Here is an 11228-nt window from a genome sequence, read left to right as displayed (position 1 = left end):
GTGAGCGTGTGTGTGTAAGAAAACATCATGTTGTCAATCTCTCTGGCAAAGCAGGTGACATCCATCAGAAAAGAGTAGGTCACGATCAGATGTTCGACAGACGGACCTCGGACCACATTCAGGAAAGTGCCATGGAGTCAGTAGTAGGAGCATCTGAATGTGCTGAGACTCTGGTAGGACCGGACGGAGATGGAGAGCATCTTATTCTAGAATCAGAGTGTGCAAGAGGTGTGGGTTTGAATGATTCTGTGCTAACACTTGGAGAAGACCACAGATCTACAGATGTAATAGAGGACTCAGACTCTAATACTGAACAGTCAGAGTTCCTATCCTCTCATTTGTCTGCGCAATCAGTGTCTGAAAATAGTGCTGTACCCAAAATAATTGTGGGCAAAGGCAGATCTGCACTGAAGCCTAAAACCATGTTGAAGGTTAAAATGGTCAGCCTTCAAAAGCTGAAGAGAAAATCAGCAACTTCTAAGAAAACGTATGGAACAAACCTGCAGCATCAGGAAGATGCAGACTCTGTTACCTCAGAAAACAAGTAAGCTCATCATTTGCTTATTGTTGTCGCAGTTTCAACATTAGTATTACTATGCTTACGATCTTAGGATATAACATAAGAATATGTAAGAATGTATGTATGTCTCCTAATGTCTTCATTAAAACAAATTGGGTACACAGAGCAAATATTGTTTATTATACTATAGTATAGGTTGTTGGAATTCATATCTGAGTTAATATGACTTACATGGGCTCTTAGAAATGTTGGTTTCAAGTGTTATTTTTGTTAACTATTAAAAGCCATTTTCTGTAATTGAAAAAAAGCTAGAGTAAAATAAAATATAAATATTATAAACTTTACCTTAAAAACAAAAACAACTTTAACATAACGAAACAAATACGTTTAAATTGAATTACTAAAAATATTAAAACAGAAATAAAAATAAATTCAATCTAAAAAACTGCAAATGACAGCTCAATAAAATTAAAAGCTGAAAATATAAAAATTAGAAGCTACTTTAAAAATGTAAATAATAGTATAATATAAAAATAGCTGCATTTGGTTTCAAAAACCCTTTTAGCAATTTTCAAGAAAGAATTCAGTTTTCAATTTCAGTTTAGACTTAAAAAATATCACATGGTATAACTTTCAAATAAAAAGTAATATATATATTTCCTGTGTAATACATCATATTCATCAAACGTTTTTGAGGAGTCACATAACACATGACATTTCACAACCTCAACTTGTGTTTATCTTACCAAGCACACTGTTACATGATTTTAGGGGTCACCCTGTGGAGTCTGACACATCTGATTGCACCTTAGATAACACAAGTGAGTCTCTTTCTAATCACTCCACTATTTATTTTGAGGTTCTGATGTACAGATGCCATAGAGGTACATCTAAAAAAAAATGAATGAATGACTATGCTGATGATTGTTTATTTTTGCAGATGGATCCTCTCACACCTACTCTTGCTTGCAGTGTCCATTCAGTCACTCTCAGGAGGAAAACCTCAGAAGTCACATAAAGAAAGTCCACTCCACTAAGGTTATGGGAAGTGAGACTGCAGTCGACCCCTCTTTGCCCAACAGCTGCCATGTTTGTGGCAAAAGCTACCGCTTCCCTTGCTTATTAAAAGCCCACCTGCGCACCCACACCGGAGAGCGTCCTTTTCTCTGTCCGGTATCTAAATGTGGCCGCAGTTTCTCCCATTCCCAGGCCCTCCGTCGCCATAGACTCATTCATGTGGCCAAACACATCCTAACATCACAAAACGATGTTCCTGAGGAAAACGAACTACAAAAGCCAGAATCCCAAACTTATGACTGTCTGTACTGTGTAGAGACCTTCAGCTCGCTCAGCGCCAGGAGAGACCATCACAAGACCCACCCTGAAGAAGCAGTGCATCGCTGCAACGCCTGCGGGAAGCAGCTCAGCTGTCAGGCAGCTCTAATCAGACACAAGCGGATCCACACAGAACAACGACCCTATAAGTGTACCGAATGTCAGTCCACCTTCATCTGCTCAACCTCGTACAAACGGCACATGCTGACCCATCGACCAGAGAGACCATTCCTTTGTACATGTGGGAAGGGCTTCACATACCGTGGTGCTCTTTTGGCTCATCAGCGCATCCATTTGGAGGAGAGACCATACCATTGCACGGACTGCGGGAAGGGTTTTCTGTACCCAGGGGCTTTGGGCAAACACCAGAGGACCCACTCCAAAAAGAAGCCATGTGGGAAGAACTGTAATATAAAGAACTCTCGTTGTTCACACACGGACAGCCACGGCACAGAGAAAACTTTTAAATGCACTCTGTGCGACAAGTCATTTGCGTTTAAGGCCAGCTTGACCCGGCATAAACTCACTCACACCGGAGAAAGACCATTCCTTTGTGCAGACTGCGGAAAGGCCTTCTTCTCCCTTGGAGAGTTGCTCAAGCACCAGCGCTACCACACAGGACATAAACCTTTCCAATGCCCAGACTGCAAAAAGAGTTTCACGCAAGCCTGCTACTTGCAGGTCCACATGAGGCACCATACAGGCATACGGCCTTATTCGTGTTCTCACTGTAACAAGAGTTTCTTCAGCTCTTCCCGCCTTAAGAGACACCTGCGGATTCACACGGGAGAGAAACCCTTCCAGTGCTTGGACTGCGGAAAAAGATTTCAACAGTCATATCATCTGAAAGTGCACTTCCAGACTCATGTAGAAAAGAGCTCGGAAAGCAGGATGTCTAATGCTTCATTGATGGCATCCTAATTATTTAACTTGGGGGGAAAAAGAATATAAAACATAAAGCTAAGAGTTTACACACTTTTTGTTTTCATATTTGTTCTCATACACACAGGAACCTGTAATGTGAGTCAAATTATGTTTTGTAGCAACAGTAAGTGAAAATGTACCAAAGTCAGGGGAGATAATTTGGTGAAAAGTTGTTTTTGGTGTTATGGTTGAAGTCAATAAAAAAGGCGTTGGGGATTTATAACAAACAGTTGGATTTTCTTAAAAAGCACATGCTAAAACGTTTTAATTTTACATATTACAATAACTATAAACGTTTTATATAATAACCTTTATTTATGTATTACTATATAAGGGTTAAATTACCTAACACCAAAGTAAAATGCGACGTAACGAAACAGAAGTCGCGTACTATTTTGGTTAATTTTACCTAAAAGACAAGCCACGAGAGTTCCTCGAAGGTAAATTGGAAAGCTTGCATTGTCTTATTTGTTTTCCAGAATAAGTTTCAACGATATTATATACTTAAAACAAATCCTGTCCTCTACACTACTTACTTGCATCGTCCGCCAGGTGGCACCAACACAATTAAAATGCGTTCCACGTGTTCACTGTTGCTCCACAGTGTTTACAGCAGTACCAGCAGCTCGCAATAACAGTAAATGGTATGAAAACATTATTTTTTTTTTTATCATAATCTTTCTGACTCTGGATATAGTTATCGATTAGATTTAACAGCAGATGATTTTGGAACTTAAATATATTTTGTATTTTGAAAATTATGCTCAAACCTTAGCCTATTGAATATTGTTTGTATTTTTGTATTTGTCTGTGGTGTATGTGGTAAGGAAGCATAGGTGAAAATATAATCAAACAAAACAGACAAAGGTACAATAAATTGGTGGTTGTATTTAGCATTGTTCTTATTTCTTCTTCTTGTTGTTTTTTTGTCTTTAGTGTGATAAATTGACAAATGATAGTAGACATGACAAAGTACAGAAAAATTAACAAATATCAAAAAGGAATAAATATTTCTTGCTGTTGATGACCCTAACAAAACAGACCTGGAGCCCAGGTCTTAAAAGCATTTCAGTGCCCAGTGAACCCTGTGACTCTGAGAATCCCAGAAGAAGAAAATGCATTGAATTTAAGTTTTATACTTTAGGTCTTGAGACCCCAATCAGAAGGTGATTTATGTTATTTTTTTTAATTTTTGTATTTTGGGTCTTGAGACCCCAATCAGAGTATACTCTTTCCCTCCAGTGAGCTCGATTAAAACTGGATCATCCAGTATGATTTGTAAATGAATCATTTAGACTGGTTTTCCAAACCAGAGCAATTGATTCTTTAAAAAGATCTGACTTTTTCCACCAACTGGACATTACTGACTGAAAATCTTGACATTTCGGTTAATAATATGGCTTTTGAAGACTTGGAATGTAGTGCACAAGTTTCATGGACTGCTTTTATGAATACTTAAATGGAGCTTTGCATCATTTTACAAGCTTGAAAGCTCCATTACCCTCCATTTTTTTTCTTCCTTTAGGTTTCTACAGCTGTCATTAACAGACTCCCAAAAAATAAGATTCATGCCTTTCTTTCCTTTTTGCCCCTCACAGAGAAACATAAAATCAATACAGCTATATTAGAACACAAAGCAGCAAAGGGCAGACACTTGTGGGTGGTTGTTTGGAGTCCTTTGGTCCATTCATTCTGTAAGTGTTTCCAGCTGGGACGGGAGAGGCCAGCGCCTGCCCAGCTGCTGTGCACTGACCTTCCACTTACAGCAGGAGGGACAGAGTTATTTACTAATGCAAGAAGCACAAGGATCCATATGACTTTGAAATACATTTTTGGTGATTGTCTATTTTATATTACAGTAAGAGGATTTTATTTAAATCAGCTCTGCATTTGCAGGCTGTATGTTAAGGGCATAAATGGGGCTCTAATATGTAGATGAGTTTCTTGATCGGAACAGATTAGCATTACATCACATTACTGGATCCTCTGCAGTGAATGGGTGCCGTCAGAATGAGAGTCCAAACGGCTGATGAAAACATTATAGTAATCCACACGGCTACAGTCCATAAATAATGTCTAGTGAAGCGAAAAGCTATGTGTTTGTAAACAAATCCATCAATACATTTCAACTTTAAATCATTGCTTTTGGCCAAAATCCATAATAACGTTTCTTGCAGTGAAAAATCCATTCCCTAATTTGTCCTCTTATATCAAAATCCACAGACATGTTTATTTAGAACTGTTTTGGATGTTGGACGTTCTTGATCGGTGCATATTTCTCTTCTGATTCAGACAAGTATTTTTTTTTCATGGGGAAAACAATATTATGGATAGAGGATAGAAATCTAAATGACAATTTTGTTTATTACAAACATGCAGCTTTTCATAAGATGTTAACTGATATACTGGAGTTATTGGGATGTTTTTAGCAGCTGTTTGGGCTCTCATTCTGGCGGCACCCATTCACTGCAGAGGATCCATTGCAAGTGAAGCAAGTGATGTAATGATACAACTCTCCAGATCTGTTCTAATGAAGACACAAACTCATCTACATCTTGGATGGCCTGAGGGTGAGTAAATCTTTTTTTTTTGCACTTTTCCTTTAATTAAACACAAGACTGTACAAGATACAACTTGATACGATTTAATTCGAGCATGAGGATGCGCTATAATCCTTTCGATTGTGCAATTAATCACAGTTCTTTATAACAGTGTAATGAGTTCAAGTAAAGGCAGGGGCACCCCATTTTTAAGTGACAAAAAGGCAATTTAAATGTTTGTCCAATGCAATTTGACACTCGTCCTTAACTTCAGTTTTAGTCTTCTCCTCATTAGCTTTACAGAACTATGGCAAACACAAGGGCACTGTTCTCTCTCCCTCCATTTGTGTTATCTAATTTGCCCTCTCATCTCAAACAATCAATTACCTGGCTGAAGTAAGCCCCTTTAATGTAATTTGGCAAACACAAGGGCACTGTTCTCTAAGCCCAAATAAACCAGATTAGCCCAGTGGTGATTGAATTCCTCTCATCTCAAACAATCAATTACCTGTCTGAAGTAAGCCCCTTTATGCTTTGGTGTTCAGTCGATAAGTCTGTGTGAACAGCTCACGACCCGTGTCCCTCTTTGTGTTTTTGTTTTGTTTCAGAGAGCGGATTTTGGAATCTGGTATTCCAGGGATTCGTTACTGATACTGAAGAAGTGAGGACAGAAGTGTGATGACACAAGTGAAGGTGTGTGTGTATGTGAGATCTAGTTCTTCAAGCACTAGTATAACTAGTAGTCTCCACTTTAAAATACATGCTTTTAATCTGTCTGAATCTATCTGTACTGTGTGTGTGTGTGTGTGTGTGTGTGTTATTTATTTATATTGAATGAAGATGTAATTGAGTTGCATGAAAAAATTTAGATTCTTATTTTTGATTCAAAGCATATGTAAACTTTAAAGTGGCAATTACGTGAAGTTTGCAGACCGTAGCTCCTGCTGTCAGAATAACACTGATTTTAATTGGAGGAAACAGAATTTGTCTAACCTGGCAGTCTTTGCAGTCATGTGCCAATCTGTTCGGCATGCTCAAGAGGGCTTCAGGAAGCAGAACATGTGGTAGTTAGTACCTGAACATCTGATGGATGAGAGGCACAAACACACCTTGACACAGAAACTCTGCTATGTAGCTTGGGACACAATCAGTCACTTGACTGCTGGACAAATTAAATATAGGGGTGTAAATATTTGTTCACACAATTATTTAATTTGTTTGTGATTCTTGAAATAAGTCGATTCAAGTGTTTTGAAAGATTTTATAATTATTTTTGAAAAAAATATTGGAGAAACAGTTTTTACTGCAGTTTATATTGACAAAATAAGGCACCAGGCTTTACATTCACAGCCTCAAAAATACAATTTTGGATAAAGAATTAATATACATTTGTTATTTATCCAATAAAAGGGATTATGTTGTAAACTAACACAAACAGAATTTATTGCACCAATAATTAAAATATAAATGCATATGTACAGTATAGGGGAATATAGATTATCAAATCAAACAGGGTCATAATCAACCATAGATTAATGGTGTATAACACGTAAGGAATGAGTGAAGGCTAGTTAAAGCACATTTCTATGTATATTCTCCAAATATTCCAAAATATGCATAATAATAATTCACAATTTGGGAAGGAAAGCAACTGTTAATTTTGGGTCACATTTTATTTTAAGGTCAGATTCTTGTTATTAACTAACCATTAGCTATTACTTTTCCCGTCACAAACTCCTATTTTGCTGCTCATTAATAGTAAGTAAGGTTTTAAGTTTAGCAGTTGGGTAGGATTTGGGATGTAGAATATGGTCATGCAGAATATGTGCTTTATAAACATGAATAAACAGCCAATATGTTAATAAAAGGCATGCTAATAAGGAACTAGTTAATAGTGAGAATTGGTCCCTATACTAAAGTGTTACCTTAATTTTTACAGCCCAAATCAGTTTGCTCTGACATACACTGCCATTCAAAAGTTTGTGATCAGTAAGATTTTTTAATGTTTTTTAATGGAGTCTCTTGTGCTCATCAACGCTGTATTTATTTGATCAAAAATACAGAAAAACTGTAATTTTGTGAGATATTATTTCAATTTATAATATTAGTTTTCTGATTTAATATACTTTAAAATATAATTACTTTCTGTGATCAAAGCTGAATTTTCAGCATCATAACTCCAGTCTTCAGTGTCATGATCCTTCAGAAATCATTATAATATGCTGATTTATTATCAGTGTTGGAAACAGTTGTACTGCTTCATGTTTTTTTTTGTTGTTGTTGCTTTTTTATTTTTTTTGGAAACTGATACTTTTTTCTGGATATTTTGTATGAATAAAAATCTAAAAAGAACAGCATTTATTCAAAAATAAAGTCTTTTCTAACAATATGAGTCTTTACTATCACTTTTTATCGTTTAACACATCCTTGCTGAATAAAAGTATTCATTACTTTCAAAAAAAGAAAGAAAAAACATACTTTTTTTTATTTTTTATTTTATATTCATAAAAGAATCCTGAAAAAAGTATCACAGGTTCCAAAAAACATGAAGCAGCACAACTGTTTCCAGCACTGATAATAAATCAGCATATTAGAATGATTTCTGAAGGATCATGTGACACTAAAGACTGGTCTAATGATGCTGAAAATTCAGCTTTGCATCACAGGAATACAATCATATTTTAAAGTATATTAAAATAGAAACTGTTATTTTAAATGTCAATAATATTGCACAAAATAACAGTCTTTTTTTCTGTATTTTTGATCAAATAAATACAGCCTTGATGAGCACAAGAAACATTAGTAAAAAAAAATATTTAAAATCCCAAACTTTTGAACGGTAGTGTATATTGTTGCCCTAGTTGCATGTGTTCAGAGACCATCCTAAATACATTTGAACAGGTGTGCAATGGTACGGCGAATATCCTCTGTGAAAAAAGGAAAAACCATTTGTGGAAATGTGTATCAGAAAAGATAAAGAGACATGCTGTTAAGGGACACCACTGAAAGATACTTTAATGACACTCAAACTGGGGCAGACAGTGCGTTTCGGTTTTAGGAAGTCATTAGTTTAGGAAAGTATTCACATACGAACATTCAAACATGGTCCCGTGAGGGTCATTGCCTATATGAGGTAAATGTAACTTTGGTGTGTGTCTAGTGGGTTTTGTGATATTTAATAGCTCTTCTGAGAGCATGATAAAGTTTTAATGCATAAATAAAGAGCGCTGCCTCTGCTTAATGAGCTAATCCGTTTAATGCTAACTTCACACCCTCCAAAGAATCGCTTCCAGTCTCCCCTCAGACACGAGACGGCGGCAGGACTATAAATAGACGCCTATAATAGATTAATGCAGTTTCTGTGATTTGTTGTTGAGGTCGGATCCGAGGCTTCTAGAACTAGTGACAAATGAAGGTGATTATCAGATTATTGTCTGTTGCTCTTTTTCCATCTCACATCCTTCCTCGGTTTCTTGTTTTCTCAACATGTGTTTCTCTGCATTTCACATTACTCCGGCTTTAATGATGAAACTTTCACTTTCAAACACTCAAGACAGGGCCAGTCTAGCAAAAGTGTCAGTCGGCGGCTGTGCCACTTTAGTTGCCTAGGGTTCTATGTTCAGACGGGAAGTTCAGAAATAGCTGGTCGCACAAACTTATTTGAGCTGTGTTATTCCCTCAGAGACAAACTTCCAGTCCTGGAACCAATTAGAGCAGGAGGAGCCCCTCCACCAGTCCAGCAGAGGCAGGTGCTACTGTCGTTCCTCTGGAGAAGTAATCAACAGCACCTCTGTTCTAAGGTGAGATGGGAAACTTTGGAGAGTGCTGGGTCACACTCGTCTTTGACAGACTGGCGTGTGAAAGAAGTGTAAAGCGGTCTTTGAATTCTTCTTTGAGATATTTTTGCACTTGTACTATAAAAACATATGACAGGTTTCAGAGGATATTTACATATTTGTCTTAAATGCACAGTAGCAAAAAATGGTTCTAAGAGACACAGAGAATGTAATATGGTCTGTTTTTGTTTTTTTTTATTTATTTTATATGTTTTTTTATGTTGTTTTTTAGTATTTTTACAGTATAAGGTTAAATTTGTAACATTAGTAATGCATTAAGCATTTATTAATCTAGTTTAATGCTCATTTATAAATGTGCTATTGTTTAATTTGTATTAATTTATGCCTGTTGATAATACATAAATGTCAGTTTATACAACTTCAAATGTTAAAAATGTATTAGTAGTATATGTAGTGTGCAAAATTAATATTAACCTATAGATTCATAAATGTTTTTTAATGTTAATGGTTAGTTCATGATTCATAATGCATTAACTAACTGAACCTTACTGTACCAAAATTACCAAAAAAAAAAGTGATATGGCCAGTTTAAAGGTAGATTATATTTTTTTAAAAGAAGTCTCTTATGCTCACCAAGGCTGCATTTATTTGATCAAAAATGAAGAAAAACACTAATATTGTAAAATATTATGGCAATTTAAAGTAACTTTTTTCTATTTTGATATATTTTAGCATTTATTTTTTTATAATTGATGTGATGGAATAGTTTTGTTTTATGTTTTGGTTATTCCAGTCTTCAGTGTCACATGATCCTTCAGAAATCATTCTAATATTCTGATTTGGTGTTCATGAAACATTTTTTATTATTATCAGTGTTGAAAACAGTTATGCCACTTACAATGATATATTTGTGTAAAACATGATATATTTTTTCAGGATTCTTTTATGAATAAACAGTTCAAAAGAACAGCACTTATTTGAAATAGAAGTTTTGTAATATTACTGACACTTTTGATCAATGTGTCTTTGCTGAATGAAAGATATTTATTTTTATTTTTTTCTAATCTGGCTGGTGGCAAACTTTAAAACAGTAGTGTATAAAATACCTTTCGAGTAGGATCAGGAAGAGATAGCTAGAGATCTGATAGATGCCCAAAAACACTGCAAAAGATAAATCTTTATTTCTCCCAGATTGTAACAGTAAAAAGTTAACAAGTGCAATTACAACTCTGCTGCCCTCCATCCCACCCACGGACCCCATAATAAAAACAGAGAGAAGTTTAACAGGTGGACGGCCATATCACACTTCAACTGAGATACCAACCACTATCACAGAACAAGGTGCTAGGCATGTACTACAGATTTACCGTAAGGCAATTTATAAACATTATAACTTATTAATCCAAAACATAACACATCTCTCTTCCCTCCACGAGGGGAAAACTATTAGATTCACCTTAAATAGATAAACAAGATCACAACAAGTTCTCATCTATACACAACACAACTCAGCACAATGCTGTGTGTTATTGCAGGTGAATACTCACAGCCTAACAGTGGCTACTTTTACCTATGTCTAGTTGGTTTCAATAGGGATAAAAAATGATGTATTTCTACAATGAAGTGACCCACAGGCATCTGACTATCCAGATCTACACTCCAATCAAGTTTCAGTTTCTTACGGTCAATAAAAGAACATTCTTCTTTATTATCTATTGCTTTATGCAGAAATGATTTCCCCAGCCTGAAATCTCAGTAGTTGCAAAGTATTCAAAAATGGTGATGTCACTTCTTGGAAACAGAATTAGAAAATTTCAAATCATGTTTAATCCAAAGCAGTCTAAAGGTTTGGTCATATTAGCAATTAGATCCGTTGTCTATTATAGTTTATATTTATATGCTTCCAAACCAACCTGTTGGTCAACACTGATGCGAAATCTCCATTGGAAAACATTTCTCCCTCATGATATTTCGCCCTAAAATGTCTGGATTTCACCCGCAAAAATTAGCAGAACAACGGTAAATGTGACTGCACATTAAAACACTGTATGAAAGAAGAAATTTTATATTAACTGCAGTTTAAACTGATGTGTTTGATCCTATTGGGACAAA

At 35.8% G+C, this 11228-nt stretch overlaps 1 protein-coding gene and 1 long non-coding RNA gene across 2 annotated transcripts in view; both read left to right on the top strand.

The window, feature by feature from the left end:
- The first annotated feature begins 23 nt into the window (after window positions 1-23).
- On the top strand, window positions 24-2793 carry si:dkey-14k9.3 (C2H2-type zinc finger protein). Its single transcript, XM_042722790.1, has 3 exons — window positions 24-544; window positions 1292-1341; window positions 1461-2793. The coding sequence occupies exons 1-3, from the start codon at window positions 90-92 to the stop codon at window positions 2774-2776; spliced, it is 1821 nt and encodes a 606-aa protein (XP_042578724.1). The 5' UTR covers window positions 24-89; the 3' UTR covers window positions 2777-2793.
- Window positions 2794-5862: 3069 nt separating this feature from the next.
- The window catches only part of LOC122137148, a 35143-nt gene continuing 29777 nt past the window's right edge, over window positions 5863-11228 (top strand). The window contains exons 1-2 of the long non-coding RNA XR_006154649.1: window positions 5863-6012; window positions 9002-9119. This is a non-coding gene — a long non-coding RNA (uncharacterized LOC122137148). The remainder of the gene's footprint in view (window positions 6013-9001; window positions 9120-11228) is intronic.

This window comes from Cyprinus carpio, chromosome B4, assembly GCF_018340385.1.
Source record: "Cyprinus carpio isolate SPL01 chromosome B4, ASM1834038v1, whole genome shotgun sequence".
NCBI lineage: Eukaryota > Metazoa > Chordata > Actinopteri > Cypriniformes > Cyprinidae > Cyprinus > Cyprinus carpio.
Note: the sequence above shows the minus strand (reverse complement) of the source record. Positions and strands in the feature narration are given on the sequence as shown.

Coding starts and splice junctions, on each gene's coding strand:
- si:dkey-14k9.3 (XM_042722790.1), top strand. CDS start 90: ATGTTCGACAGACGGACCTCGGACCACATTCAGGAAAGTGCCATGGAG. Junction 545..1,291: donor TCTGTTACCTCAGAAAACAA/GTAAGCTCATCA, acceptor ACATGATTTTAG/GGGTCACCCTGTGGAGTCTG. Junction 1,342..1,460: donor TTGCACCTTAGATAACACAA/GTGAGTCTCTTT, acceptor TTATTTTTGCAG/ATGGATCCTCTCACACCTAC.